Below are 15,502 nucleotides of genomic sequence, written 5' to 3'. Positions count from 1 at the left end.
ATGGCGTTTTCAATACGGGAAGTGTACTCAGATCGATCCGAATCCTGCATGTAAACGTACTACGTTTGGCATGCCTTCTACAGCACTTCTTTTTTCGGAACAAGTGGCTTCTGCTACATATACACAAACTGGGAATATCAGACAATCTGGGAATAGATTTACACTGTTTAGATTTTATAGTTGGGAACAAAATTATTTTTAAAAGGTTCAAAAAGACGGGACCTCGTATGCTCTTGATTGCAGTGCCTGGCTCAAAGAGAATGTAGCATGGCTGACGCGACCGGCGAGATAGCAGTGAAGATGACGTCACTTAGAATGCCGACACGCGGGTAGCAAGGCAGGGAAGTTGACGGCGCAAGCCGATTATTCAAATGAAAGCAGTGATCAGGTTTGCTGTGTTCTAGGCCTACTGCTGAACTGTCAGAGACAAATGACTGGCCATTAAGTTCCTTTGTATCAATATTTAACTATATGATAACACGATACTCTTATCCCTTTCTTCTACGGGATTGAGTAGAAGTGAGGTGAATCTTCGTAGCGAGTTTTTACGGCCATATGCCCTTCCTGACATCAGCCTCACCAGAGGAACTAATGAGATGTAACAAATGACGTGATACGACTATCTAAAACGGACTTTTATATGTACCGTAGGCCTAAAAGTCGTGTTCACCACTTATAAAGTCGTGTTCAGCATTTATCATCTTTTTATGTTTAGAAATACTGCCTTCCGACGAAAATAGCCAGTATAACTTAAATCAATCTAAATTTGTTAAATAACAGTACCTATAGAATGTTTACACGTACAATTTTAGCTCTTTATAACCTAGAAGTCGTGTGATCACTGCACAAAATTGAGGTTATTGCATATTGGACCCCCCTTTACTATTTTTGGCTATAAAAGTGGGGAAAAAAGGGGTCTAATATGTAAGTAAATACAGTACATGCAGCATGTTAGGGTAGAAACTCTTCAGTACTTCACCGGCTTTCATCATATACGCAGCACTATCACTCAAAAGAAGTAAAAACTTGTCATCCTGTTTTTCTCTTGCCCAAAGAATGCGAAGAGCATCTCGGAGGGTGCGAGCTATGGTGCTATGTTTCATTCATTGCAGCATCCTGCACAGTATAATATGAGGTTTACCAGGCTCTGTGGCATCTAATTTAACTACCACACCATTTGCAATATAACGGTCACACCTATCTGTAGTCTCGTCCACCGAAAGCCAGATGTAATGAACACCTATATCACCTCGTATGTCTTTGATAATTTTCTCATACCAAGCTCAATAGCTGTAGTCGCGTAAGTGCGGCCAGTATCCAGTATTTGGGAGATAGTGGGTTCGAACCCAACTGTTGGCTGCCCTGAAGATGTTTTACTGTGGTTTACCATTTTCACACCAGGCAAATTAATTAAGGCAACGGCCATTTCCTTCCCACTCATAGCCCCTTCCTGTCCCATCGTCACCATAAGACCTATCTGTGTTTGTGCAACGTAAAGCAACTTGCAAGAAAAAGTTCTCGTACATTATTTCCAGATAACTTTTCCTCAACCTGGATTCATCTGCTATCTCAAAGCAACTGATGTCCTTAAGAAATTTCTTCAACACAGGAATATGTAGTGCATTCCACAGCATGTTTGTCAAAACCAGCGCTTCACATAAAATTATATAATTATCTACCGTTGAAGTGTCAGGAAAACTGGAAATTAGTGGCTGCCGCGATGGAAAATTGCTCCTTTTTTTATAGCAATGTTGCTGATGTGTCCTGTAGATTCCTTGTGCTGCAAAAATGTTATTTTTGGTCTCTTGCCACCTGGAAAAGTACGTAAATAAAATAATTATAGTCAAGTGTATACACAAGGTATGTACTAAAATTTGCTCAACTTTTCATTTTGTGTGGACTCCCTAGTACTATTACTCATCTGAGCTTTGTTTTGCAGCATCCGTCTTATGAGCTTTCACCCATAATATTTATGTTAACTCATTTATATTTTTCTATAAATCTTGCTTTTAATTACAGTAATGTTTTTTTTTTAATTAGCGGTATGTTAAATAATTCCTTACCTGTTTTCGCAAGCTTTACAGAACATAATTTTGCCATTTGTAGTAAAGTTCGGTTCGTTACCAATCGACAGGCGAATCAACCAACTTTGAGATGACTCGCCTTTAGGCATCAGTACTTCTGATATGCGTAAGCTTCTTAAACTGTAATCAACAATTGGTTTATAGGGAAAATTAATTTTAGTCTGTCGCACAATAACGTGTATACAGTTAAACAGTGAACAGCGCAGTAGCTGACGGTAGTCGACAGTACACAATGAGATGCACTGAAACTGCCAATTTAGGCGGGGTTGTGCCTGTTAGATACAGGTCAGTGAATGCCAGGGCGCTGCCTCTTGATTTGTGCTGTACCATGGTAGAATAGTATCGTATCACGTTGTTTCCCTTGCATAAGTTATACTTACAAACCACTTTCAGTTCCAAACCATGATGTTGTTTCAAAAAGGCGTGCATAATTAATTTTTTTTAATCATTCACTTTCAATATTTGGTACAACTGTTTCAAAATAACGTAATATAGTCTTGAATAGCTCATTTACCTTTTTTAAGGTTTTAATGTCTTATTTATCCATTTTTAGCTTTCATAAGATTTGCGTAATTTACTCCAAAAATAATGAAATGGATAAGTAAGTTAAAATACTGCAGTTAACTAGCAAGGAGTAAAATAGATTAAAACCTAAAAATCCGAGCCCTAGTGATAACAGTCCTCCAGGGTGGATTTTTAACACAGCTGGAGAGCTTCAGTCTGGTTTATGTCCTCCATGAGCATTTATCACAACTTGGCACCTACGTGGGATGCTCCGTATATGTCGAAGGAGGTCACGCTGCGTTATCAGGACCCAATCTTCAATGAGAGCCTGTTAGAGGTCTTGGAGAGTCTGTGGTGGAACAGGACGCCCACTAACACTTCTTAAAAACTTAAAATAAATACAAGATTTATTGTTCCACCTTCTCAATACTTAAAATCATTTAACGTTTATCAAAACTTTACAATATGATAGTGTCAGGTACTAGTTTTGGTCTATTTTTGGACCATCATCAGCCTAGCCGGAATTAAAAGCAAAAGACATAATCTAAAAATGAAGTAATATGGATGAACAAGAGGATGGATGGTAGTGGAATGACATGTTACAATAAATATTAAAAAAATATGTTAAAATTAACAGACAAATAAAATCTTTGTGATGTCGTTTAAAATTTCTTCAGTCTTAGACTGACGGTTGAACTCGTGTTGCACATTTAAATTCAAGTGAAGTCTTAAGTTTCTGGAAAGTTCTGAGAGCGACTTCCACGATGGTGCAGAGTGAATTGTCCAATATGACCAATATAGACTTGACGAATTGAGAAAGCTGGACTTGTTCTATGTAGCATGAACAAATGCTTGTGTTTAAAAGAAGTCTCAATTCAGTCGGAACCCAAAGAACCTGAAGAACAAAATTAGAATTAACTCGAAAATCTGATAGAGAAAAGTACTAAGGGACGGGGTGTAAGTGTGTGAAATAACGAGTAATCACCTTGCGTTTGTTTGAAACGAGCTGCTGAAAGGCGTGCAACAGACAGAGTGAGCATCACGCAGCATAGATCAGCAAGAGAGGAGAAGGGACGCGGGGGGAAGGATGGCGTAAGTGTGGAAGGAGACGGGAGAGAGTGAAGGGAAGGGGTTAGGAGAGAGGGAAGTTAATGGAATTTGAGGTGGAAGGGGACCCTTAATTGATTTAAAGAAAGGGTTATGAACAGCTGATTTGTTTTTCCTATAATAGGAAATGAAAAGATCGAATAAAATGTTGGGTTTCTCAGTAATTTCGTTAAGATTGTAGTTGGTATTAAAATATTGATCCAAATGTATGTAAAAGCTCTCAATTATGTTGAGTAGAGGTCCCTTTTTAACTATTTCGAGTATGTCCATGTCTGTTTTAATGTTCGTGAAACTAGGGTTATAATCGACCATATGTTGGCCGATGGCTGAAAATTTGTTGTACTTAGCTGTGTTAAAATGTTCAGAGTATCTGATATTGAAACTCCTACCGGTCTGCCCTATGTAAGAAATATTTGAACATGTGTTACATCTGATTCTGATTCTGTAGACACCTGATTTTGAGTATCCGTTTATTTTATTAATACGTGAAGTGTTATGTAAGATTTGCATGTTGTTGTTGCTGGTTTTGAAGGCTATTTTCATGCCTTTTTTCTTTAAAACATTAGTAATTATCTGAATTCCATTAACATAGGTAAAAGTGGAGACAGAGTCGTGTTTAGATGGTTCTTTTTTAAGTGTGGTCTTAGGTGGGAATTTGTGTTTACTAGTGATATTTTCTATGAATTGATTATTATAGCCGTTGGATCTAGCGATGTGACGGATAGTATTCAGTTCCGTGTGAAGATCTTTTTTGTTCATGGGTACGTTAAATGCTCTATGTATGAGACTATTATAAATTGCTTTTTGTGGGGGAAGGGATGAAATGAATCTTGTCGGATTGTGACGGCCGATTGGGTGGGTTTTCTATATATCTTGTAGGTTAAGGATTCCTGTTGTCTAGTAATGGTGACATCCAAAAAATTGATTTTTTGATCTACCTCTGACTCCAAAGTGAACTTAATGTAAGGATCAATGTTATTTAATGTTTAAAGGTGGTGTTAGCATCTTGCAGGTTCTCATTAATAACTACAAGGATATCGTCGACGTATCTAGCCCAAAAGAGGATGTTATCAAATTTATTGTTGATTTTTGTGTTCTCTAGAATCCCGGAAGCCAGTGAACCCATTGCTAGACCGTTTTGTTGGTAAATAGTACCATTAAAAGTAAAAAAGTTGTTGTTAACTATCAATTTAAGCAGTGTTATAAAAATCTTTAATTTCCAGTTTAGTTAGGTGACCTTTTTTTTTTTTTTTTTTTTTTTTTTACATTATTTTTGATGATGGGAATTAGTTTTGAAATTGGTATACTGGGGTATATATTAACAATGTCGAAAGAATGGAGTGAATAGTTAGGTCGCATATTGAAGTTATTAAGTTTGTCTATTAATTCGAGGGAGTTTCTAACCGACTTCTTAGATGAAAAAAGGTAATTATTACTTAGAAACTTTTGGATAAATTGCGTAGTTTTATATAGGGGACTCAGTCTAAAGTTGATAATTGGGCGAATGGGCACACCGGCTTTATGAATTTTAGGAAGGGCTCTAGCCATGGGAAGTCCGGGGTTCATATTAATGAGCTGGCTTTTTTCTTGTTCAGTGAACAGAAAGGAAGAATTTTTAAAGGTTTGTTATAGGAGTCTGGATTTTTTGTGTGGGATCTTTTTTAACTATAGATAAAGAACTATTTTTAAAGAAATCGGATGTTTTGCTGATATATTCATTCTTATCTATGATGACCATCGTGTGTTACCTTTGTCAGCCTTTGTTACAATTAAGTCGTTATCTTTAATTTTCTTTTTCAGGGCATGTAGGAGTTTCAGGTCAGTTTGTATGTTCTCATTGTTAGAATTGGAAAAATTGTGTGAGTTCTTACAAGAGAGGAAGTTGTTAAGCTTCTTTTTGATTTCGTATCTTAGTTCATCTTGTGTCTGAAGGTGTTTTAGAAATGGCCAGTTCCGATTCTGTTATCATTGTGATGATTGAGTTGGTTGTGTTTGAATTGGGCCAATTATGTTTTGGACCCTTGGCTAAAATTATTTCTTCATTTGCATTTAAGGGAGTATTGGATAGATTGATTACGGGTGGATGGATTTTGTTACAGTCATTTGTTGGTCTATTATTGCGTTTAATTTGATGGTCCTGCGATTTGGATTTCTTTAGTTCCTCTAATTTATTATTCAAAGTATGTTGTTTTCTAGATAGCTTTAAAAATAATTTATCTTCAACTGATTGGAGAAAGATTGTCCAATGTGCTTTAGATAACGTTTTAGTTGCCGAGAGGTGAGACTCGTATAATTTAAGGTTGACAAATAATTTTTTCTTATACAAAAACTTGATTTCATCTTTCAACCAGATTTTGTTAGTCTTGGTTTGAGTTTTAGAAGTTTGTAACAAAATACGATGTTTCTTTTTGTTATGTCTTAAGAAATTTGGTGTTAGATCGAACTGAATGCACTTCTTGAGAAAATCTATGTCTATGCCTAATTTGGCTATTTTTAATTTAATGCCTAGATATTGAAAGGCTTTTCTTTTAGCTTGGTTAGCTTCATCATTTGAAGTTTGTAACGAAATACGATGTTTCTTTTTGTTATGTCTTAAGAAATTTGGTGTTAGATCGAACTGAATGCACTTCTTGAGAAAATCTATGTCTTTGCCTAATTTGGCTATTTTTAATTTAATGCCTAGATATTGAAAGGCTTTTCTTTTAGCTTGGTTAGCTTCATCATTTGATAGTTAACAACAACTTTTTTACGTTTAATGGTACTATTCACCAACAAAACGGTCTAGCAATGGGTTCACTGGCTTCCGGGATTCTCGTAGAAATTTATTTAGACTTTCTCGAGCACACAAAAATCAACAATAAATTTGATAACTTCCTCTTTTGTGCTAGATACGTCGACGATGTCCTTGTAGTTATTAACGAGAACCTGCAAGATGCTAATACCACACTTCAAACATTAAATAACATTGATCCTTAAATTAAGTTCACTTTGGAGTCATAGGTAGATCAAAAAATCATTTTTTTGGATCTCACCATTACTAGACAACAAGAATCCTTAACCTACAAGATATATAGAAAACCCACCCAATCGGCCGTCACAATCCGACAAGATTCATTTCATCCCTTCCCCCACAAAAAAGCAACTTATAATAGTCTCTTACATAGAGCATTTAACGTACCCATGAACAAAAAAGATCTTCACACGGAATTGAATACTATCCGTCACATCGCTAGATCCAACGGTTATAATAATCAATTCATAGAAAATATCATTAGTAAACACAAATTCCGACCTAAGACCACACTTAAAAAAGAACCATCTAAACACGACTCTGTCTCCACTTTTACCTATGTTAATGGAATTCGCATAATTACTAATATTTTAAAGAAAAAAGGCATGAAAATAGCCTTCAAAACCAGCAACAACAACATGCAAATCTTACATAACACTTCACATATTAATAAAATAAACAGATACTCAAAATCAGGTGTCTACAGAATCAGATGTAACACATGTTCAAATATTTCTTACATAAGGCAGACCGGTAGGAGTTTCAATATCAGATACTCTGAACATTTTAACGCAGCTAAATACAACAAATCTTCAGCCATCGGCCAACATATGGTCGATTATAACCATAGCTTCGCGAACAATGAAACAGACATGGACATAATACCAATGTAATGGTCCATTATTGAACATTATAAATTTTCCAGCTAACTCATTCTTGGTTGCCTGCGTTTCGCCCTCGTGTGCTAAGTTAGGCTCATCAGTTGGGACACCACCCAAGACGCAAGGCTAGTGCATACCGTGGAGGCCACTGCATAGGCTACTTGAAACCACAAGCAGTGCCAATGCACTATGCGAGCTATGTCTCATTTCCAAATATTGATGCCTGCCTGGCCATCAGATAATACAGATGTTCCCCATAGGGAATTTAAAATAGCTAACTCATTCTTGTTTGCCCTTCCACCTCAAATTCCATTAACTTCCCTCTCTCCTAACCCATCCTGAACCATTTCCCCTTCCCTCCCTCCCGAATCCTTCCACACTTACGTCATCCGTCCTTCCCTCTCCCCGCATCCCTTCTCCTCTCTTGCTGATCTACGCAGCGTGACGCTCACTCTGTCTGTTGCACTCCTTTCAGCAGCTCGTTCCAAACAAACGCAAGGTGAGTACTCGTTAGTACTTTTCTCTATCAGATTTTCGAGTTAATTCTAATTTTGTTCTTCAGGTTCTTGGGTTCCGACTGAATTGAGACTTCTTTTAAACACAAGCATTTGTTCATGCTACATAGAACAAGTCCAGCTTTCTCAATTCGTCAAGTCTATATTGGTCATATTGGACAATTCACTCTGCGCCATCGTGGAAGTCGCTCTCAGAACTTTCCAGAAACTTAAGACTTCACTTGAATTTAAATGTGCAACACGAGTTCAACCGTCAATCTAAGACTTTGGCATCAAGAAATTTTAAACAACATCACAAAAATTTTATTCGTCTGTTAATTTTAACATATTTTGGTTACATTTATTGTAACTTATGTATAAGGTTTTTACTTGTATGTCGTTCTATTACCATCCATCCATCCATATTACTTCATTTTTAGATTATGTCTTTTGCTTTTTATTTCGGCTAGGCTGATGATGGTCCAAAAATGGACCGAAACTAGTACCTGACACTATCATATTGTTATGTTTTGTTAAACGTTAAATGATTTAAAGTCTTGAGAAGGTGGAACAATAAATCTTGCATTCATTTTAAGTTCTGTTCTCGCAAGACAGCCCTGGTGATGCGTGCTACAAGAGACCCGGCATTGTTTTGAACAAGTATGAATTTAGAGCCAACACCGTATGCAGCAACCAACACATGTACCCCGCAGCAGTAAGATTGCCACGGACGACAAGATCCGTACGGCTATCAACACTGATGTCACCCCACACCATCACAAAACCTTGTCCGAATTGGTCGCCTTCCCGGACCACATTTGGAATGTACTGCTGACCACGACGTCTCCATACAAGTTGACAACCATCACGCTGCGTACGAGAAATCTGGACTCGTATATTAACAACACAGGTCTCCACTGGCGAAGTTGCCAGTTGACCTGGGTTCGGGTAAGCAGAAGGCGAGCTCCATGATGTTGCTTCGTTAAATGGGCACTCAAACAGGAGGTCTGGGTAATAAGGACACTTCTCTTAACCTTTTCCTTAGTGTCTGGACAGACAATCGTGACTCAAGTGACCCCTCCCGAGGTCTTGTTGCACTTCTCTGGCAGTTCCTGAACGACGCCACAACGCACAGATGGTCAGATATCGGTCATCCTGTGGGGTTGTCATGCATCAACGACCTTGTCCAACCCTCCTTGTGAACTGGCTTGTCACATTGTAGCGATTCCACAAGCGTTGACACTTGAGATCCACAGCAACACAACGAAAAGTCCATCCTTCCTGGATCAAAGTGACAGCCCTTGAGACTTGAACCTCGTTAAGATTTCTCATGGGATGTGCTGGTTTACATACAACATGCCCCAATGACCGCAGTAGTCTGTGTACCTCACAACACACGGACACACCGCTACTCACTTTCTCTTGAGGGGTCACCTGACAGTTTTAAAACATGGCTACGCCTACACATGGAGTATAACTTCGATTTGACATACCCTTAGTAGCTAAGGTATCAAGGTATGCTGTACAACCATTGGAACCACATCTACCAAATTAAGGTTCACGTACCAGATGTTACAAAACATGCTCCCCTAACTTTTTTGCCTGTGTAATAATAATAATAATAATAATAATAATAATAATAATAATAATAATAATAATAATAATAATAATAGTAATGTGTGGTGTGGAAAGGGAACTCTGCAAAATTTGAAAAGAGTTTTTTACCCTCTCTTATAGGAAAAAATTATGAACATTTTAATGCAATGTCTCAGATTGTGTCATTGGAGATAAAACAATTCTGAAATTCTGGACGAGGGGAAAATTAAATAAGAAGCAAGTACTGGAGTATTGGACAGAGAATGAAATAATATCAACAGAAAAATCAGAACAGATATTTCTGAACCCTGCCTGGTATATAAGCTGTCCTCTTAATAATAATAATAATAATAATAATAATAATAATAATAATAATAATAATAATAATAATAATAACAACAATACAAATAATAATATTACAGTTATTCCGCAAGTCATGGTATATCGTGCGAACATGTGGAACCACCGTAATCACATTAAATACATTCAAAAGCTGGTGGCAAACAATACCAAAATCAACCGGCAGTTTGCGACCCCATGCGATGATGGCACAGTACCAGTAACTGAAATATTCCATCTGAGATTGGCCATGCTACAAGATGTTTTAACCCTGGAACCGACAAGCGGTTTACCTTCAAGCGGCAAGCTTTTAGGCTAGTTTTGCAAGCAACTTTTAAAAAAATTCATAAAAATGTTATTTTCAATTTATTTTTATGTTTAACAAGTCATTTTATTCAGAAAAGGATGAAAAATACTACAGTAGGAAATTAAACTTCTCAAATTAAATATCATGAAGCAGTATCGGCGAAGTATCCAACACACGCTAAGTATTCCAAAATAATTCTAAAGTTCTGGGCAACGTGTACGTAAAAAGTAACACTATATGACGATTTTACTATATACAATATTTGCACAATTTGTTCTGATTGAAAGTACGTAGAAAGGTTTCACTACATTGAAGTATTGTGAAGTATAATTGAACTGAAATAACACAAGCACATCGCACCAACACGTGAGTCTACTTAGATTCATCCTCGCTACCTTCAGGGTGGCTCGTCTTTCTTCCTGCTTTCATAGGCCTCCAAGAATGTTCTAATTTATGGTACTACTGTTTATGGACACCATAATTACTTCCTGGGCACCAGAAGTGGGTGCATGACTTTTTCTGCAGTCGACCAGACAGGGCACAACGGCAGTTTCTTTCCTGGGAGGCGTACCAGCTGATGTCCCATTTCTCCTGAAGGTCCAGTGAAATGTTTTGAAGAGTTTCTTCATCTACAAGACCTTTGACGACACTAATCATAAATTCCTCATGTTCAAGGGGTTTGTCGGTGTTCAAACTATAGAGTATGTAGGCATCAAAAATTACCATTACCAACAGGTTATAGAATATTTCATTTCAGTCGAAGCGTTTTAGTGACATGACTTTAGAAAAATATGGAAATATTTGCGATTTTGAAGTGCGCCACTATTTTTCAATGTTGTTATTAGGGATCAGACCTATATTTATAACTAGAGAAATGAATTTTTTTCATTTCTGATATTGTAACGTCAACCCATTTTTGCAGACGAGAATACGAACCCATATTTCTGGAATTCATTTTATTTTGAATAATTTCCTGTGCTTATTATTTAGTATCAGTCACTAAAAGATTCCAGATAGCATTGGAGAAAAACAAATAGAAATATGTTAGATGGGGACTGTTTCTCGGAGGGCAAATTCGTATACCTGCATTTCAAAACTTGAACTTCTCTTCCACTTTTATTTCTGGCTCTGGAGGATAAACTCATGTCCACTCAGGTTCTGTTTGCTCAACTGCATTACCGTCATTATCATTATTATCATCAGTGGCTGGTTCATCGTGTTCCACATCATTGTCAATATCAGTGTCGAAATCACATAGCCTAGGATAATGTAACTCGCCACTACCTGACGAATTACTGTCAAAATCGTCAATTCCTTCTAAAGATACGTCACTATCACCTTCGCTGTCCAGATCAAACAAACAACTACGAATTACACTACTTCGTGACAATTCACTCATTTTGCGCCACGAAAGCTAACGCACATCGGAAAACCACAGCAAGCACAACAGAATGACCGTCTGCAAAGCGTTCTCGTTTTTCCACGTGTATACCGCACACTGTGTCACACTAAACTACCTCAGAATTTTGCTGTATTTATAGAGTAGAGTTTTCTCAACAACACGATACAGGACGTCTTAAAGATGTTGAGTGTCAAGGCGCTATCTCGGTATTAGTCAGCGCTGGCGTAATGCATCTCGATAGCGGCTGATTAACAAGGAAATGAGTAGCGATCACGACGCCTGCCGGTTGCGGGGTTAAGCAAGAGTGGGACAGCCAGCCTACGTGAAAACTGCCTTTCTCGCTGGCAGAAATTCTATTCAGTGTCATGCGGAACTACGAGCAGCTGTAGGTAATCGGGCATTGCACTATCAAACATTTGCACGCTCGCTGGTTGCTTTCCGACATGGACGTGCAGCATATGACAGACTCGCCACGATGTGGGCGACCCACATCTGCCCGTGCTGACCTGTCCGTGGCTGTAATTGAACAGTGTTTAACAGAGGAGTGTGCAGGAATTTTCTTTTTTTTAAATTTTTTTATTTGCTTTACGTCGCACCGACACAGATAGGTATTATGGCAACGATGGGACAGGGAAGGGCTAGGAGTGGGAAGGAAGCGGCCGTGGCCTTAATTAAGGTACAGCCTGGTGTGAAAATGGGAAACCACGGAAAACCATTTTCAGGGTTGCCGACAGTGGGGTTCGAACCTACTTTCTCCCGAATACTGGACACTGGCTGCACTTAAGCGACTGCAGCTATCGAGCTCGGTGTGTGCAGGAATTAATACCATGGGCCGGCTATTTCAAAGGCAACAGTGTTGTGCATTTTATGGCAGGAATTGAAGTGTGGAAGAAATGTTCAAAATGAGTACCATATCAGTTGCCAGAGGTGCAAAAGCGGGTGTGATATGAGACCAGCCATATCAACCTGGAGCGATCTGAGCAGAAGAGAATGAAGTGCTCAATCACACTATAGTGATCGACGAAACCAAGGCACGAGCGTATGAACCAGAATTGAAGACACAATCAGCAGAATGGCAGTATCCATTTTCACCACGACACAAGGTGCGACGGTATCCATCACACACAAAAGTCATGCTCACTCTGGCGTACGACAGCCACGGTATTATGTAGTGTCACGCCGTTAATGAGTACCACACCGTCAATGCCCAATACTAACACAACTTTCAGCTGTACCTTCTGCGACATACAATTCGGCACAACCCTACAGTCCACACCGGAGACATCTTGAGAACTGTGTACAGCGGTCGTCGTCGTCGTCATCATCATCAACATCAATGTCCCACTCTAGTCACCCCGGTGTGGTGGCAGTGGCGGTGGGAAATTTTACCACACCCATCCTACTCACCAGATATCAGTCGATGCGACTTTGACCTCATTCCGCAACTGAAGAAACCCTTGTGTGGGAGGCACTTTACAAACAAGGCGGAAATCATCACGGCATAACGGTGACAGGTGGCACACATTGATGGCAATGCCAATGGTATTCAACGCCTTCCCCATCGTTGGCTAAGCTGTGTGGATGTACTGGGAGATTATTTTCAAGGACAGTAGTTGAGTATGATTTTGATTCATTTTTATCATGCAGAATAATTTCACACTGAGTTCCAATGCGTGTGTTTCATTTCAACCTCTGCCGTGACCTCCTGTAGCAGATTTTCTCATTATCACAAGATATACCATAGTTGCCATTGCTTATGAAATGACCCCCATAATAATAATAATAATAATAATAATAATAATAATAATAATAATAATAATTTTGTGTGGCTATTGCTAGCCTGGTGCAATCATTGAAAGGCACACTGGCATCTGCCATGTATGATAATCTGCATGTTATTTTAGTGGAGGATAGTTGAGAGTGGTGTGTGAGTTGCAGGAATGTTGTGAACAGCATAAACATCAAGTCCCCAAGCCAGGAGAATCAATCAATCAATCAATGCTGATCTGCATATAGGGCAGTTGCCCAGGTGCAGATTCCCTATCTTGTTTTCCCAGCCTTATTATTTCAATGACACTGGAATTTTATTGAACATCTCTCTTGATAAGTTATTCCAATCCCTAACTCCCCTACCTATAAATGAATATTTGCCCCAATTTGTCCTCTTGTATTCAAATTTTATCTTCATATTGTGATCTTTCCTACTTTTAAAAACGCCACTCAAACTTATTCGTCTACTAATGTCACTCCACGCCATTTCTCCGCTGACAGCTAGGAACATACCACTCAGTCGAGCAGCTCATCTCCTCTCTCCCAGTTCTTCGCAGCCCAAACTTCACAACATTTTTGAAACGCTACTCTTTTGTTGGAAATCACCCAGAACAAATCGAGCTGCTTTTCTTTGGATTTTTTCCAGTTCTTGAATCAAGTAATCCTGGTGAGGGTCCCATACACTGCAACCATACTCTAGTTGGGATCTTACCTGAGACTTATATGCCCTCTCCTTTACATCCTTACTATAACCCCTAAACACCATCATAACCATGTGCAGAGATCTGTATCCTTTATTTACAATCCCATTTATGTGATTACCCCAATGAAGATCTTTCCTTATATTAACACCCAGATACTCACAATGATCGCAAAAAGGAACTTTCATCCCATCAATACAGTAATTAAAAGGCAGAGAACTTTTCCTATTTGTGAAACTCACAACCTGACCTTTAACCCTGTTTATCCTCATACCACTGCCTACTGTCCATCTCACAACATTATCGAGGTCATTTTGCAGTTGCTCACAATCTTGTAACTTATTTATTACTCTATACAGAATAACCTCTGATTCCACTCCTTTACTCATATCATTTATATACATACGAAAACATAAAGGTCCAATCAATACTGCCTTGAGGAATTCCCCTCTGATTATTACAGGGTCAGCTAACGCTTCGCCTACTCTAATTCTCCGAGATCTATTTTCTAGAAACCATTTAAGATTGAAATTGAACCTCGGGCCCTCTGAACCAAAGGCAACTACGCCTACCATTCAGCCAAGGAGATGGGATGATTGCGAGGTTGCGTAGCCCTATTTATTCAACTTAGCGACACGTGAAAGAGTAGCAGTACCTGTCAAGCAACCCGAGTGAAAGGAGAGAAGGCTGCATGACAGGACAAGAGGGTAGGGTGGCTTGGACTTAGGAACCATTCTCAGCCAAGGGTCTCTGCAGCAGTCCATGCGTACTGTAGAACCATGCTTGAACTTGTGTATTTTTAACCAGTGTCATTTAATTTAACTTGCAAGCTACCCGAAGAGTTGTTGTTGTTGTTGTTGTATTTAGAAACCTCCTGCCAATGTAAAGAAAATAATATTTGTGGGTGATTAACTAGATTATATATAGTGACCAAAGAATATACATTACCTTGCAACATTCCCAGATCGCTTTTTTGTATACTTTGCCTCTGTTGTTCTTGGACCATTTGTACTTGAAATTTTCTGCAAAAGGACAAATTTTGTCCACCTTCACCTGAAAAAAGTGTTTAATTTTCAGTGTTGATTCAGTTCAAAAGTTCCCACTATTGCTACAGTTATTCTAGAGGAAATATCCACCCAAGAGTATTTCATCAGTCATTTCACATCTTATTTTGCACGTCATGTACACAATATCAATTAAATCAATGCCAAAATGAAAAATACCACAACAGCAATGTTCAAACAACATAATGCAACTAAAAAAAAATATCTACATTGGCATTACTCGCATTCTGTATAAGAAGCCTGATGACCATTGAAATGTTAGCCTAGGTTTCGTATTCAACAGTTTCCAGGAAATACATACATACATACATACATACATACATACATACATACATACATGAAAAACATACATACATACATACATACATACATACATACATACATACATACATACATACATTATCATTATAGACTGTTATGCCTTTCAGTGTTCAGTCTGCAAGTCTCTATGAATTTACTAAA

At 38.4% G+C, this 15,502-nt stretch overlaps 1 protein-coding gene across 1 annotated transcript in view; it reads right to left on the bottom strand.

Moving 5' to 3' along the window:
- Nucleotides 1-15,502, bottom strand: part of LOC136863539 (uncharacterized) — a 229,438-nt gene that overhangs the window by 150,757 nt on the left and 63,179 nt on the right. Inside the window, exon 2 of the mRNA XM_067139925.2 lies at nt 14,925-15,029. Within this exon, the coding sequence (XP_066996026.2) occupies nt 14,925-15,029 (105 nt within the window). The remainder of the gene's footprint in view (nt 1-14,924; nt 15,030-15,502) is intronic.

This window comes from Anabrus simplex, chromosome 2 (genome assembly GCF_040414725.1).
Source record: "Anabrus simplex isolate iqAnaSimp1 chromosome 2, ASM4041472v1, whole genome shotgun sequence".
Taxonomy (NCBI): domain Eukaryota; kingdom Metazoa; phylum Arthropoda; class Insecta; order Orthoptera; family Tettigoniidae; genus Anabrus; species Anabrus simplex.
This window is presented reverse-complemented; position numbering and strand designations above follow the sequence as displayed.